The 14,162-nt window shown below is 41.9% G+C and overlaps 1 protein-coding gene across 1 annotated transcript in view; it reads left to right on the top strand.

The window, feature by feature from the left end:
- Positions 1 to 14,162, top strand: part of lrp1bb (low density lipoprotein receptor-related protein 1Bb) — a 2,167,948-nt gene that overhangs the window by 1,401,211 nt on the left and 752,575 nt on the right. The window contains exon 22 of the mRNA XM_051931086.1: positions 118 to 318. Coding sequence (XP_051787046.1) covers positions 118 to 318 — 201 coding nt within the window. The remainder of the gene's footprint in view (positions 1 to 117; positions 319 to 14,162) is intronic.

The raw sequence follows: 14,162 nt of genomic DNA, 5'->3' as shown, positions 1-14,162 counted from the left end.
TGATATCTGTAATGTAATTCATACAATATTGCTGAATGTGATTATCATGAATTAAATATTTATAGGCTTATACATATGTTTTGCATAATGCATACACATGTATATTTTTTTTTCAAGGAAAATGCATCAGTGTAAATTGGGTTTGTGATGGTGATAATGACTGTGAAGATCATTCTGATGAAGACAACTGTGCCAGTAAAATCTGTAAACCGCCAAAATATTCTTGTGCCAGCAACACCACTATTTGTCTGCCATGGGAGAAAATTTGCAATGGAAAAAATGACTGTCCTGACGGGTCGGATGAAGGACCTTTATGTGGTAAATATATATATTTTTAAAAGCAGATTTACCATCTTACAGTACATGTCTTATCTGCCAGTTTTGTAAACTGTAATACTGCATTTCGTTTAGCTTGGTTGTATATGACAATAAGCGGCTGCCAGAGGATAATTGAGATCTAAGGTCTTGCCCCTGACAGCAGTCAGTGGGTCTTATGATTAATGTAAATACTGATGGGAGACTGTAAATAGCTGTTGGTAGTAGGTTATTGTAACCTCATCTTATGTTCCCTCAGAGTAAATCCCCTTGTGTGTTCCCATCCTCTCGAAGCTACAACTCCCCTAGGACCCTTCCTCCTGTGTGACATGTCTCTGCAATTCAAGCAGTTGCCTTTTTAAAGGCAGACGCAGACTCACCAAATGCAAGCTATCAACAATAGCCCCCCTTACCAGCACCTGTCAGCTCTTCCCACAATCAGCAGAACATCAAAGTTAGAAGATTTTTACTGTACTTGTACAATTCTATGGTGTGGGATTTTTGTTTTTTAAAAAAACAAAACACACACACACACACAAAAGCCAGTGAGGATTGAAAAAAAATGCAATAAAGGGAAGCAGATTTTAAGAAAGGCATGAGACACTTTTTAAGAAGGATACTACTACTACCTCTCAGTTGAGGTGTATTACTCTTGTCTGGTGGACATATCAACAGTTTTTGTCGAGATGAGTAAAAACACGTGTTCATTATTAGGGGTATGGCTTCCTATTGATTTAAGCCTTGGTGAACAGACCTAGTGACAAGGACACATGACTACCTCTGACTTGGTAAACTAAGTAACTTATGTGTATGCAGGAATATTTTGTTAAACCCTTGAGGAAATGATGGTTTCTTTTCCTGACAAACCAGGAAATCATCATTCAGTATCTAACATTTTTAGCATCTACCATTTTAAAGGATGACTAGCTGTGCTGCCCATCTAAGACAAAATGATATATGAGTCATCAATGTAGACCTCAGTATTAACATATGTAATGTATTTGGTAATGCATGTAGTAATAAAATGCATTGCATTTGTCATTCTAACAGGTGACGCATCACAAACAGTTGTCATAATAAAATGTAAAATTTACTAATTTTTGTGATGTGTCATCTGTTGGAATGACAAATCCAATGCATAAGTCTGTTTTATGCCATTTGATATCCATATTACTAACCGAGAATACACCGGATATGGACGCAGGGACACGGCGATGGGACCATGAGACGTACTGCGCAGGCGCACGTCTCATAAACCACACACGAAGTTGTATCCACCACGAACGAAGGAGTCACGGCCCAAGAACGAAAGAGCTCAACTAACGTGAATGAGAAATGAAGCAACAACGCGCCCATAGCTGCCACCAACGACACAACCACACAAAAAAGAGGATTCTGTGCTGCACCCCAGACTCAAACGTGAGAGGCTACGGAGGCCCCACAGGTCCACAAAGATAGTATGAATGGCGCAGGCGTCACCACCATATTGTGAGTGGCACTACTGCGAAGTGAAGGCGCAGGTGTCACCGCCATATTGTGAGTGGCACTACTGCGGAGTGAAGTTAGGAATGATGTGCTGCTTGGGATTGTACAAACCGCTGAACGCTTTACACCAAATTCAAACACAATACAGCTCAACGATAAAAACACGAGCCCACCTGAATAGGATCAATGAACGCAGGCACCTACAACATGCGTCTGAAACTGCGGAAGCAAAGCAGGCACGGGTTCAAAACGAATGAGCTCGACTGACAGATATACAAACACGAGCCCGCCTGGATAAAATCAATGAACACAGGCGCCTACAACGTGCGTCTGAAATGCCGCGGGCAAAGCGGGCACGGCTCCAAAACGAACAAGCTCGACTAATGTATTTCAGGATACCCAACGCTGGGGGTAGGCGAGCGAAGCGAGCAGGGGACGGAGCCCCCTTGTAAGAGTCATGAAAGCAGTGCTAATGTCTATGAAACTCAATTTGTATAAATGACAAATACAATACATTTTATTACTACAAATGATTGTGATGCGTCATTGTGAGGAAACATCAGTTACAGCACTGCAGGAATGTAGCACAATTACCTGAGGGTGATCCGGCTTGCAGAATCCTCATTGTTGAGGACCCGAACAGCTGGACCATGCCAAGGGGATGCCCATGTAACACCTGGCTATGGCAGATTGATGGTCATTTCTGGAGGGTGGGACTGGACTACATGTCTGCCTGGGGGGTTGTAAACCAGGATTCTGAGCTGTTTTGTCACGTGTTGGGTGCTGCAACGTGCTGTACCAGTGCATGCTCCCTAAACCGACCTTACCTGACCTGTCATCAGTTTTCCAAATGATGTTACTATTTTAAAAGTTTTTAACCTGTCTTTTCACTATTTGTTTTATTTCATTTCTGTCTGTTATTTGATGTAAATGAGAAGGTAAATGTTATATCTCCTTGTATAAACATGAATAAATAAAAACTTTGAACCATGACTTGGAAAGGAATACCCTTTAAAACAGTGACATAATATGTCAAATGTGGACAAATTGCAGTAGCAAAGAGAAACAGTTGTTATAAGGGCATTTCATGGAATTGCTGCTAAATGCTCAAAAATAAAGTCTCAAAAAAAAAAGCAACCAGCAAAAGACAGAATTGAATCAGCACCCCTCTACCTATCATCAATAGAAACTGTAGTTATGAGCCTCGCAAAGCAGAAAATCCATGGCAGGGCAGCCATTTGTAAACTAGTAAACAGTTCACAAAGATGCATAACCTGGTGTAAGGAGCACAATACATAGGCTCCTGAGAAATGAATTAAAGTATTATGGTCTGATGTGTCATCTTTCATCCTGTTTCCCATATCTGGAATGATATACATTGGAAAAGGCTAAAGTATTCCTGCAACCCACACTTTCTAATTACTAAATGTGGTCTGGGAGCCATAATGATATGAGTAGCCATCTCATGAGAGTCTTCAGATTTAATGATTTTTCTGTATTGTCATATAATGGTCAAGAAATATGAGCCCACTTTACAGGGTTAAGTCCATACTATAGTAGAGACACAGTTCTCTTGTGATGTTTCCTTTTTCCAGAATGTTATTTTCTCCATACACACCTCTGAACTAATTCACGAGTCATTACATAAAAACCACATCTCATAGCATCTCCAACCACCAGATCTAAGCATGATCAGACTTTCACAGAAACATTTGAACTAGAGAATATAAAGTAGATTTTAAACTCCTTCATCCCTCAAATTACTGGATTCTGCTTTTTGAGAAAAGGTGCAATATAAAACAGCTCTCAGTTCAGGACTCGTATGCAAGCATTCCAAGAAGATGGCTGTTGTTCTCAACATAAAAGTTGGCCCTACTCCTTATTCGGTCCTTATTATTAATATATGATTAAGTGTTTCCATTATTTTGTCCCCCTCTTGTCTTGTATGTTTATGTGGTTGCATCAAAAGATGTGTGTTTGGCACACTTCTCTAAATATGGACATGATTTTTAGTTTTGGTTAAATATGTTTTTTTTGGATTGCATAACTCTATAGTTTAATGTGTTTGTGGAAGGACATAATAACATGTCGCTGTTTACAAAATGTTTATTAGAGCATCAGTTGTCCTCAATGCATACAAAAATTTTCTTTCCCTTTTGTGTTTTATTTGTAAATTGAGGAAAAGACAAGAATAGTTAATTAATCAAAATCTAGTACTTATGAGAGCCAAAAAAGCAATTTCTCTCCCACTTGAAATAATTAGTATTAAGATCATTAAATGTTTCATTTTTCATTTGATTTAGTGGAGGTGATTAGCCAAAGGAGACATCTGGCATGTTAAATAAGGTAAAGGTTAACCCCAGGTCAAAAGAAAAGAAAGGTTAAAGACACCATGTACTGGAAGTACATACTTCATCATTTTACCTTTCTATCCTCTTTTGCAGATGAACACTGATACAACTCTTTACTATCTCCATCTTTATATATACAGTGCCTATGAATAGTACTCATTCCCTTGGAAACTTTCATATCTTTTATTATACAACATTGAATCACAGTTGATTTACTTTGTATATTTTGACACTTCTTCTTTCAGCAGCTCCTGTTAGGGGTTGCCACAGCAGATCATCTTCTTCCATATCTTTCTGTCCTCTGTATCTTGCTCTGTTACACCCATCACCTGCATGTTCTCTCTCACCACATCCATAAATCTTCTGTTAGGCCTTCCTCTTCTCCTCTTCCCTGGCAGCTCTATCCTTAGCATCCTTTCTCCCAATAAACTCAGCATCTCTCCTCTGCACATGTCCAAACCAACGCAATCTCACCTCTCTGACTTTGTCTCCCAACCGTCCAACCTGAGCTGACCCTCTAATGTACTCATTTCTAATCCTGTCCATCCTCGTCACACCCAATGCAAATCTTAGCATCTTTAACTCTGCTACCTCCAGCTCTGTCTCCTGCTTTCTGATCAGTGCCACCATCTCCAACCCATATAACATAGCTGGTCTCACTACTGTCCTGTAGACCTTCCCTTTCACTCTTGCTGATACCCGTTTGTCACAAATTACTCCTGACACTCTTCTCCACCCATTCCACCCTGCTTGCACTCTTTTTCACCTCTCTTCCACAATCCCCATTACTCTGTACTGTTGATCCCAAGTATTTAAACTCATCCACCTTTGCCAACTCTACTCCTTGCATTCTCACCATTCCACTGATCTCCCTCTCATTCACACACATGTATTCTGTCTTGTTCCTACTGACATTCATTCCTCTCCTCTCCAGAGCATATCTCCACCTCTCTAGGGTCTCCTCAACCTGCTCCCTACTCTCGCTAAAGATCACAATGTCATCAGCAAACATCATAGTCCATGGGCACTGATCAACAGAAAAAATGAAAAGACTCTATAGAGTCATCTAAACTAATTCTGAATAAAAAACACAAAATAATTAATCACATAAACCCCCTTCAAGTCAGTGTTTAGTAGATGCAACTTTGGCAGCCATTCTACTTTTTGAATCTGTGTGCCCAGGTCTCTAGCAACATGGTACAACTGGACACTGCTATTTTGTCCCTCATCCTTCTGAATGAACAGCCTTCTTCTCTCAAGGCACAAGTTTCTTCAAGACTGTATAAGGTTTTCCTCCAGGATTTCCCTGTATTTCACATTTTACCCTCTATCATCACAAGCCTTCCAAGAGCCTGGTGCAGAGAAGCATTACTAAAACATAATGCTGCCACCACAACGTTTTAAAATGGGACAATTTGATAATGTGCAGTATTTGGCGCATGTCAAACATGGCATTTAGTTTGTTCCAGGTGACTTCAGTCTCATGTGTGCCTTCTGAAAAACCCCAGCCAGGTGTATTGGCAACAGAGGTTTTCTCTTTGCTTCTCTCCCATGATGATGTGACTTCTGAATACCCAGGCAACAGTTATTGCATACAGAGACTCTCCAGTCTCAGCCACTGTAGCTTGTAATTCCATTAGAATTAGCAGAGGTCTTCTGGTGGCCTTCTTCATTGTGGACTGTTGCATGCAATACGAGAGCATACAGGTGCAGTTTGTCTCACTAATCTCACCAAAACTCATCCTCTAAAACCAAACACTTCACGGCAAACAAGAACACAATGTTGTAAAATGTACATATTGCAAACATAACATGGACAGCCTGCTCTAGGCAGATTCACAGCTGTGCAATACTCTTTCTATTTCTCAATAATTGATTTAAATGGTCTCCAAGGAATATTCTTGGTTATTTTCTTGTCTCCATCCCAACTTGTGCTATTCATTCACCTTTTCAAGAAGTTGCTTGGAGTGTTTTTGTGTCTTCATTGTGTAGATGAGGCCATGATGCTACCTCATCACATACAATTGCACTTATGATGCAATCAACTTAAACCCCTTGACTACAGACAGCTGATACTCAGTGAACTAATTATTATGTGACTTCTAAAGCCAATCGGCTACACCAGTGATGATTACAGTGTCTCATATAAAGGAGGTGAATGCTTAATTTAATGTTTTATATTTGTAATTAAATTAGGTCACTTTGCAGATATCTGTTTTCACTTTGACGTTAAAGAATCTTTCTGTTTATTAGTGTCAAAGAAACCAAATGAAATTGTGATTCAATGTTGTATTAACATACAGTGTGTAATTCATTATTACCTTAAATTTAGTTTCATTGGTTATCAGCTAAGCCTATCCATCCATCTCTCTTTTTTTATCCATTTTAATTCAATGATGTTGCTGTGGAGCACTGAAGGCCTGCACATAGGATAGGCCATAAGCATTAGTGCTGTTGTTATTGTTGAATAATCATGAATTGCTGTACATATTTTGAAGCTATAATTATATTTTAAAAGAAAATGTAGGCTTACAAGAGATAAATATTACATGTTTCTGCAAACTGACAACAACAAGGAGAACCTCCTTTAATCTTTGTTTATACTACATTCCCAAAGGCAAAGACCTGAGACATCTTTTCAATCTGCCTACAGATAACGCCAGTCAAAACAGGCCTGGAGTGTAGATACATTTCATTAGTCTGTAACTCTTATCCGCTACATGCTGAATTATATCCAGTGGTGATTAAAAGGTGTAATTATTTTCCAAATTTATTCCCACCTGGACAAAATTTATCTAAACAGCTCTAAGGTTTTTAGTATGATATAAATGTTTCTGAAACTTCTATCTTCCTACTGTAGTACAATATTAATGTTTAGTGTTTTCCAACAGACTCAAATTCTATATTCCATGCTGTTTGTAAGCCTTCAGAAATTAAAATATGTTTTGAGTGAATGCTGTCTATTCAGAACGTGAATTTAAAAATAAAATGAAAAACTGTCCAAATTATTATTTCTTTATATGAAGTCTATGAATTGCATAGATAAATAACTTCAAAAAGTATTTCCTGAGGAGAAGCTGTGCCTCTCTGAATCCTATTTATAGCTGGCTACACCACTTGCGACTATAACACCTTAAAGTATTGATTAATTCAGGAACGCACATCAGCCCTGCTACTCAGTGTCATGATTCTTTGGGCTCTGCATGAGCCTGGGAAACATGTTAAAATACTTACATTATTTTGTCTGTTGCAAGTTGTTATATTCAACAGAATAAAATTAATCCATAAATGCTTCCTTTGCTGTGTTAGGGTCCTAGGGCGACCCTATTCTCCCCTTTATACTCTTTATTACATAGACCTTAACAAAATGTCTCCAAATCCTTGCTATGACCCCCTTATGTTACATTACCTTTTATAACTTTGACCTCAGGCAACAAGACAAAGTACCAGAAGAGGCAGAAGTTACTCATTTATCTACTATAGATAATATGCCCAAAATAATAAACAAACTCAAATGAGTGTGACAAAAAATACTATTACAGCCTAGGTGGGATTCATCTTGAGTTCATACACTTATTACCAGGTAGCACTGCCTCTGATCCGAATTGGACTTTGCCACCACAAGGCTTTTAAATACAGAGAGTGATGGCTTGCTCCTCCATGGGTGGAAAGTGGTAGAGAGCAAGAAAGAGAGACAAAGAGTCCAAACATATGCCAGTCCTTTGGTTTCCTGTTACACATTCCAGACCAGTGGGGCATTATGGTGCAGAGTTAATCTCCTGATTCAGTGATCAATCCTATTCAACTTCAACTTAGTTTTTCAATAACAACCTGACTCCCTACTTCAAACCAGTTCTTGTTTCAGCACAACTCCATTCCATCTCCAGCCATACAGACTGCACTTTCAGCTCAGGTTAGGTGGCCAGTTTCAAAGCTTTACAGGTCCCTTATGGAGGAGGATGACTCATAAGAATGTCCTGCCCAGAGATATCGTCAAGCACCCTTGTAAAATCAGTTACAAGAAGATTGAGGAATGCCTTCAACCCCTTTACCACAAATTACATTCCTCAAAGCAGCACTTAACATAAACTTTTTATCAGTGATAGCATTCCTAAAACTTTGGGAGGTTTATAGTGCATAATTTAAAGAAAGCTGTTTTGTTTTTCTAAGTCATTAATAAATGGTAAAATACAAGCAATTATCAAAACATTCAATTTTAATCTACATTATGCTTGACCTCTGATGATTTTTAATATAACTGTCTTTCAAGATCATAGTTCTTTTATCCACAGTCTTAGTGATTCTAGCATTTTGAGAATTGCTTACTTAAGGGGGTATGGTGGGGTCATAGCTCTTCCTCCAATCACAATTCGTTATGATCGTTTGTTCACTACATATGTTGTTTGTTAAAATGGATTAATTATTTAAGGTGAAAATTAAATTATGTTTTAGGAATCTTTCATTTTACTTATTTTTATGAATCTAGAAGCACAATATACTAAACACTTAAACATTTTAGAAAAATTATTTTTTTGATTTTCATTCATGTTAGCTGCCGTGGAACAAATGAATTGAAAATATCTAGCTGTTTATGAAGATGAGAAAATCAACATCCCCTGATAATTTCTTTAAAATAATAAATGAACACATTTACTTTGCCCAACATCTCAAAAATGTAAGTTTGACTACAGAATCATTCCATGCCTTCCTACATGGAAAGTGGCCTGCAGTAGATCGTTGGTTCCCGGTTTGTACTCGGCGCTGGAGAGAGAATTGAATACTTCTCTGACCCTAAATTACACTACGGGCAGTCAAAGAAATGGAAAGTTGGATGGATGTTTTATATATTTCCATCAACCGTCAAAGAACTGCTGCTTTAAGTACTATTTTTCATGTAACCTTGGGACTAATTGAAATACTTCATTTATTGTGCTTTACTTTAAAGTTTGTGCTCTATTGCTTATCAACTCTGTAAATTCTAATTTCTCAAACTCCACTGCATTTGTTGTATAATGGTTTGTTTTCTTAAGTAACCTTGGGCGTGTGGTAAATAAATAATAATGTTTTAACCACTTTAGCTCCGTTGTACATGCACTGAGAGCAATTCTCTAAGATCAAGATAATCTTTAAAATCTCTGGGCTTTGAAGTGAATTATTATAGGTAAAAGGGTATACAAATGGTCAAGATCTGTTTTTGTAATGTATATTTTATATACAGCTACCTTACATATTGAAAGTTACTGATGCAGCTCCATTTGTTATCTATAGTAGTTCAATTATGGCTGGTTAAGAAGTATACATGTCTCCATGCTTGTATGTGATGTTTGCTTTAGTTCACAAAATTGGGTCAATCAGTGACTCTAAATTGGTATTTCTGTGTGTGAAGTTGTATCTGATGGATACTATTTGAGGACCAAATGGATAAATGAAAAACTATTGCCCTACTGCCTTTCAACAGAAATCAGTTGGGTGTTTAATGCAGTGGCAGCATTTTCATTTGTATTCATATACAGGCAATAGCACTGCAACGTCTTATAGTTGCATACTCTTCACTTATAAATCAAGTGAAACAGTATCATATACAGTAACATGTTTAGGGCAAATTGTTCTTTCTGTTTGGGAAAAAATGTACATAATAAAATAATTTTTACTAAATCCAAAATAGCTACTGAACTTTGCAACAGTCCACACAAATATACTGTGTCTACCATAGGCCCAAAATAGTTTAGGATTTAAGATGAAAATACAAAGACAAGGCAAAAGATCCATATATCACCTTTTACTTCTGCACATATGGTAGGTTCTTTAACAATTTACATTAACATTTGAACTCAATCAGAACCAGAGATTAGGAATTGAGTAAGAAAAAGTTCTCAAGAATTTCCTGAAAAGAAATAAAACAATTGTATGCTTAACATTAGCAACAACAAAATTAGCTACAAAAGGCAACGTCAAATCATGATAAGATATATGCAACATATGACGAAAAAGTTTATATCAACTGACTTTGAAATCTTCTACAATTTGTACAGTGTAGGAGTCAAAATTGAACATTGTTAAAAGTAGGCATCAACAGTGGAATTATAATGATCACAAACCTGTTGTGATATTCTTGTTTTAAAAAATTTTCTGCATTTCTCTTTGTTTCTGGGAAGACATGTACATGCTCTTTAGAGGGTTCTGAGTATGTAGAAGTAATTTCTTTATTTTTAGTTTCAATATAATTTCAAGGTTGTTCATTTATTTTCACAATCTCTCTTAACACCATTTTGTTTTGCTTGCCATTTTGGCATGGTTTGTTGCCAGTACTGATGTCATTCCTATGGTAGGTCTATACTGGAGGTGCACATTATGTCATTGTTCGGAGGGCCAAGTCACAGAATATCCCTAGGAGTCCAGTTAAATTAATTATTGAGGGTATTTTCAGTGTTTAAAAAATTCTAAAAGGAAAAATGTTTGGCTTAGTGTTTTGGGTTGCATTGATTAATTTATAGATCTTTAGATAAGGAACTTGGTCTGCTGTTTTGACTCAAGCATCATCTGCTGATCTCTACTAAAACAGAATCTGCCTTCTCCACCAGGTGGAAGAACAAGAGCAGCATTTAGTCATCTTATCACTACAAATAGTGAGGCTGATTTATAATTTGGTAATAATATCACTCAAAAGACAATTGACTCAGATCTAACAATTACTGCAACACCTCTGCCTTGTCTGGAGCTCCAAACCGGATGGCGTCATCTCTGTATCCATCCATCCATCCATCCTCTTCTGCTTATCCGAGGTTGGGTCGCGGGGGCAGCACCTTGAGCAGAGATACCCAGACTTCCCTCTCCTCGGCCACTTCTTCTAGCTCTTCCGGGAGAATCCCGAGGCGTTCCCAGGCCAGCCAGGAGACATAGTCCCTCCAGTGTGTCCTGGGTCTTCCCCGGGGCCTCCTCCCCATTGGACGTGCCCAGAACACCTCACCAGGGAGGCGTCCAGGAGGCATCCTGATCAGATGCCCGAGCCACCTCATCTGACTCATCTTGATGCGGAGGAGCAGCGGCTCTACTCTGAGCCCCTCCCAGATGACTGAGCTTCTCACCCTATCTTTAAGGGAGAGCCCAGACACCCTGCGGAGGAAACTCATTTCAGCCGTTTGTATTCGTGATCTCGTTCTTTCGGTCACTACCCATAGCTCATGACCATAGGTGAGGGTAGGAACATAGATCGACTGGTAAATTGAGAGCTTTGCCTTACGTCTCAGCTCCTTTTTCACTACGACAGTCCGATGCAGAGCCCGCATCACTGCGGACGCCGCACTGATCCGCCTGTCAATCTCACGCTCCATTCTTCCCTCATTCATGAACAAGACCCTGAGATACTTGAACTCCTCCGCTTGAGGCAGGATCTCGCTCCCAACCCTGAGAGGGCACTCCACCCTTTTCCGGCTGAGGACCATGGTCTCGGATTTGGAGGTGCATATTCCCATCCCAGCCGCTTCACACTCAGCTGTGAACCGATCCAGAGAGAGCTGAAGTTCACGGCCTGATGAAGCAAACAGGACAACATCATCTGCAAAAAGCAGTGACCCAATCCTGAGTCCACCAAACCGGACCCCTTCAAAACCCTGGCTGCCCCTAGAAATTCTGTCCATAAAAGTTATGAACAGAATTGGTGACAAAGGTCAGCCCTGGCGGAGTCCAACTCTCACTGGAAACGGGTTCGACTTACTGCTGGTAATGCGGACCAAGCTCTGACACTGGTTGTACAGGGACCGAACAGCCCTTATCAGGGGGTCCGGTACAACATACTCCCGAAGCACCCCCCACAGGATTCTCCGAGGGACACGGTCGAATGCCTTTTCCAAGTCCACAAAACACATGTAGATTGGTTGGGCGAACTCCCATGCACCCTCCAGGACTCTGCTAAGGGTGTAGAACTGGTCCACTGTTCCGCGACCAGGACGAAAACCACACTGTTCCTCCTGAATCCGAGGTTCGACTATCCGACTGACCCTCCTCTCCAGAACCCCCGAATAGACTTTTCCAGGGAGGCTGAGGATTGTGATCCCTCTGTAGTTGGAACAAACCCTCCGGTCCCCCTTCTTAAATAGGGGGACCACCACTCCAGTCTGCCAATCCAGAGGCACACTGTCCCTGATGTCCATGCGATGTTGCAGAGACGTGTCAACCAAGACAGCCCTACAACATCCAGAGCCTTGAGGAACTCTGGGCATATCTCATCCACCCCCGGGGCCCTGCCACCAAGGAGTTTTTTGACCACCTCGGTGACCTCAGTCCCAGAGATTGGGGAGCCCACCTCCGAGTCCCCAGACTCTGCTTCCTCATTGGAAGGCATGTTAGTGGGATTGAGGAGGTCTTCGAAGTACTCCCCCCACCGACCCACAACATCCCGAGTCAAGATCAGCAGCGTACCATCCCCACCGTATACAGTGTTGACACTGCACTGCTTCCCCTTCCTGAGACGCCGGACGGTGGACCAGAATCTCTTTGAAGCCATCTGAAAGTCGTTCTCCATGGCCTCCCCAAACTCCTCCCATGCCTGAGTTTTTGCCTCAGCAACCACCGAAGCCGCATTCCGCTTGGCCTGCCGGTACCTATAAGCTGCCTCCAGAGTCCCACAGGACAAAAGGGACCGGTAGGACTCCTTCTTCAGCTTGACGGCATCCCTCACCGCCGGTGTCCACCAACGGGTTCGGGGATTGCCGCCACAACCACCTTACGGCCACAGCTCCAGTCAGCCGCCTCAACAACAGAGGCATGGAACATGGCCCATTCAGACTCAATGTCCCCCACCTTCCTCGGGACATGGTCGAAGTTCTGCCGGAGGTGGGAGTTGAAGCTACTTCTGACAGGGGGCTCTGCCAGATGTTCCCAGCAGACCCTCATAACATGTTTGGGCCTACCCGGCCTGACCGGCATCCTCCCCCACCATCGAAGCCAACTCACTACCAGGTGGTGATCAGTTGACAGCTCCACCAATCTCTTCACCCAAGTGTCCAAGACATGTGGCCGCAAGTCCGACGACACGACCACAAAGTTGATCATCAAACTGAGGCCTAGGGTGTCCTGGTGCCAAGTGCACATATGAACACCCCTATGCTTGAACATGGTGTTTGTTATGGACAATCCGTGACGAGCACAGAAGTCTAATAACAAAACACCACTCGGGTTCAGATCGGGGGAGCCATTCCTCCCAATCACGCCCTTCCAGGTCTCACTGTCATTGCCCACGTGAGCATTGCCCAGCAGAACGAGGGAGTCCCCAGAAGGTATGCCCTCTAGCACCCCCTCCAGGGACTCCAAAAAGGGTGGGTACTCCGAACTGCTGTTCGGTGCATACGCACAAACAACAGTTAGGACCCGTCCCCCCACCCGAAGGAGGCTACCCTCTCGTCCACCAGGGTAAACCCCAATGTACAGGCTCCAAGTCGGGGGGCAATAAGTATGCCCACACCCGCTCGGCGCCTCTCACCAGGGGCAACTCCAGAGTGGAACAGAGTCCAGCCTCTCTCAAGGAGATTGGTTCCAGAGTCCAAGCTGTGCGTCGAGGTGAGCCCGACTATATCTAACCAGAACCTCTCAACCTCACGCACTAGCTCAGGCTCCTTCCCCTTCAGAGAGGTGACATTCCACGTCCCAAGAGCCAGCTTCTGTAGCCGAGGATCGGACCGCCAAGGTCCCTGCCTTCAGCCACCACCCAACTCACACTGCACCCAACCTCCTTGGCCCCTCCCATAGGTGGTGAGCCCATGGGAAGGGGGACCCACGTTGCCTCTTCGGGCTGTGCCCGGCCGAGCCCCATGGGTGCAAGCCCAGCCACCAGGCGCTCGCCATCGAGCCCCACCTCCAGGCCTGGTTCCAGAGGGGGGCCCCGGTGACCCACGTCCGGGCAAGAGAAAACATCGTCCAAATTTTTTATTCATCATAGGAGGTTGTGTTGAACCGCACTTTGTCTCATCCCTCACCTAGGACCAGTTTGCCTTGGGTGGCCCTACCAGGGGCATA

This window comes from Erpetoichthys calabaricus, chromosome 8 (genome assembly GCF_900747795.2).
Source record: "Erpetoichthys calabaricus chromosome 8, fErpCal1.3, whole genome shotgun sequence".
Classification (NCBI taxonomy): domain Eukaryota; kingdom Metazoa; phylum Chordata; class Cladistia; order Polypteriformes; family Polypteridae; genus Erpetoichthys; species Erpetoichthys calabaricus.
The sequence above is the reverse complement of the archived record's forward strand: the minus strand, read 5'-3'. Positions and strand labels throughout refer to the sequence as shown.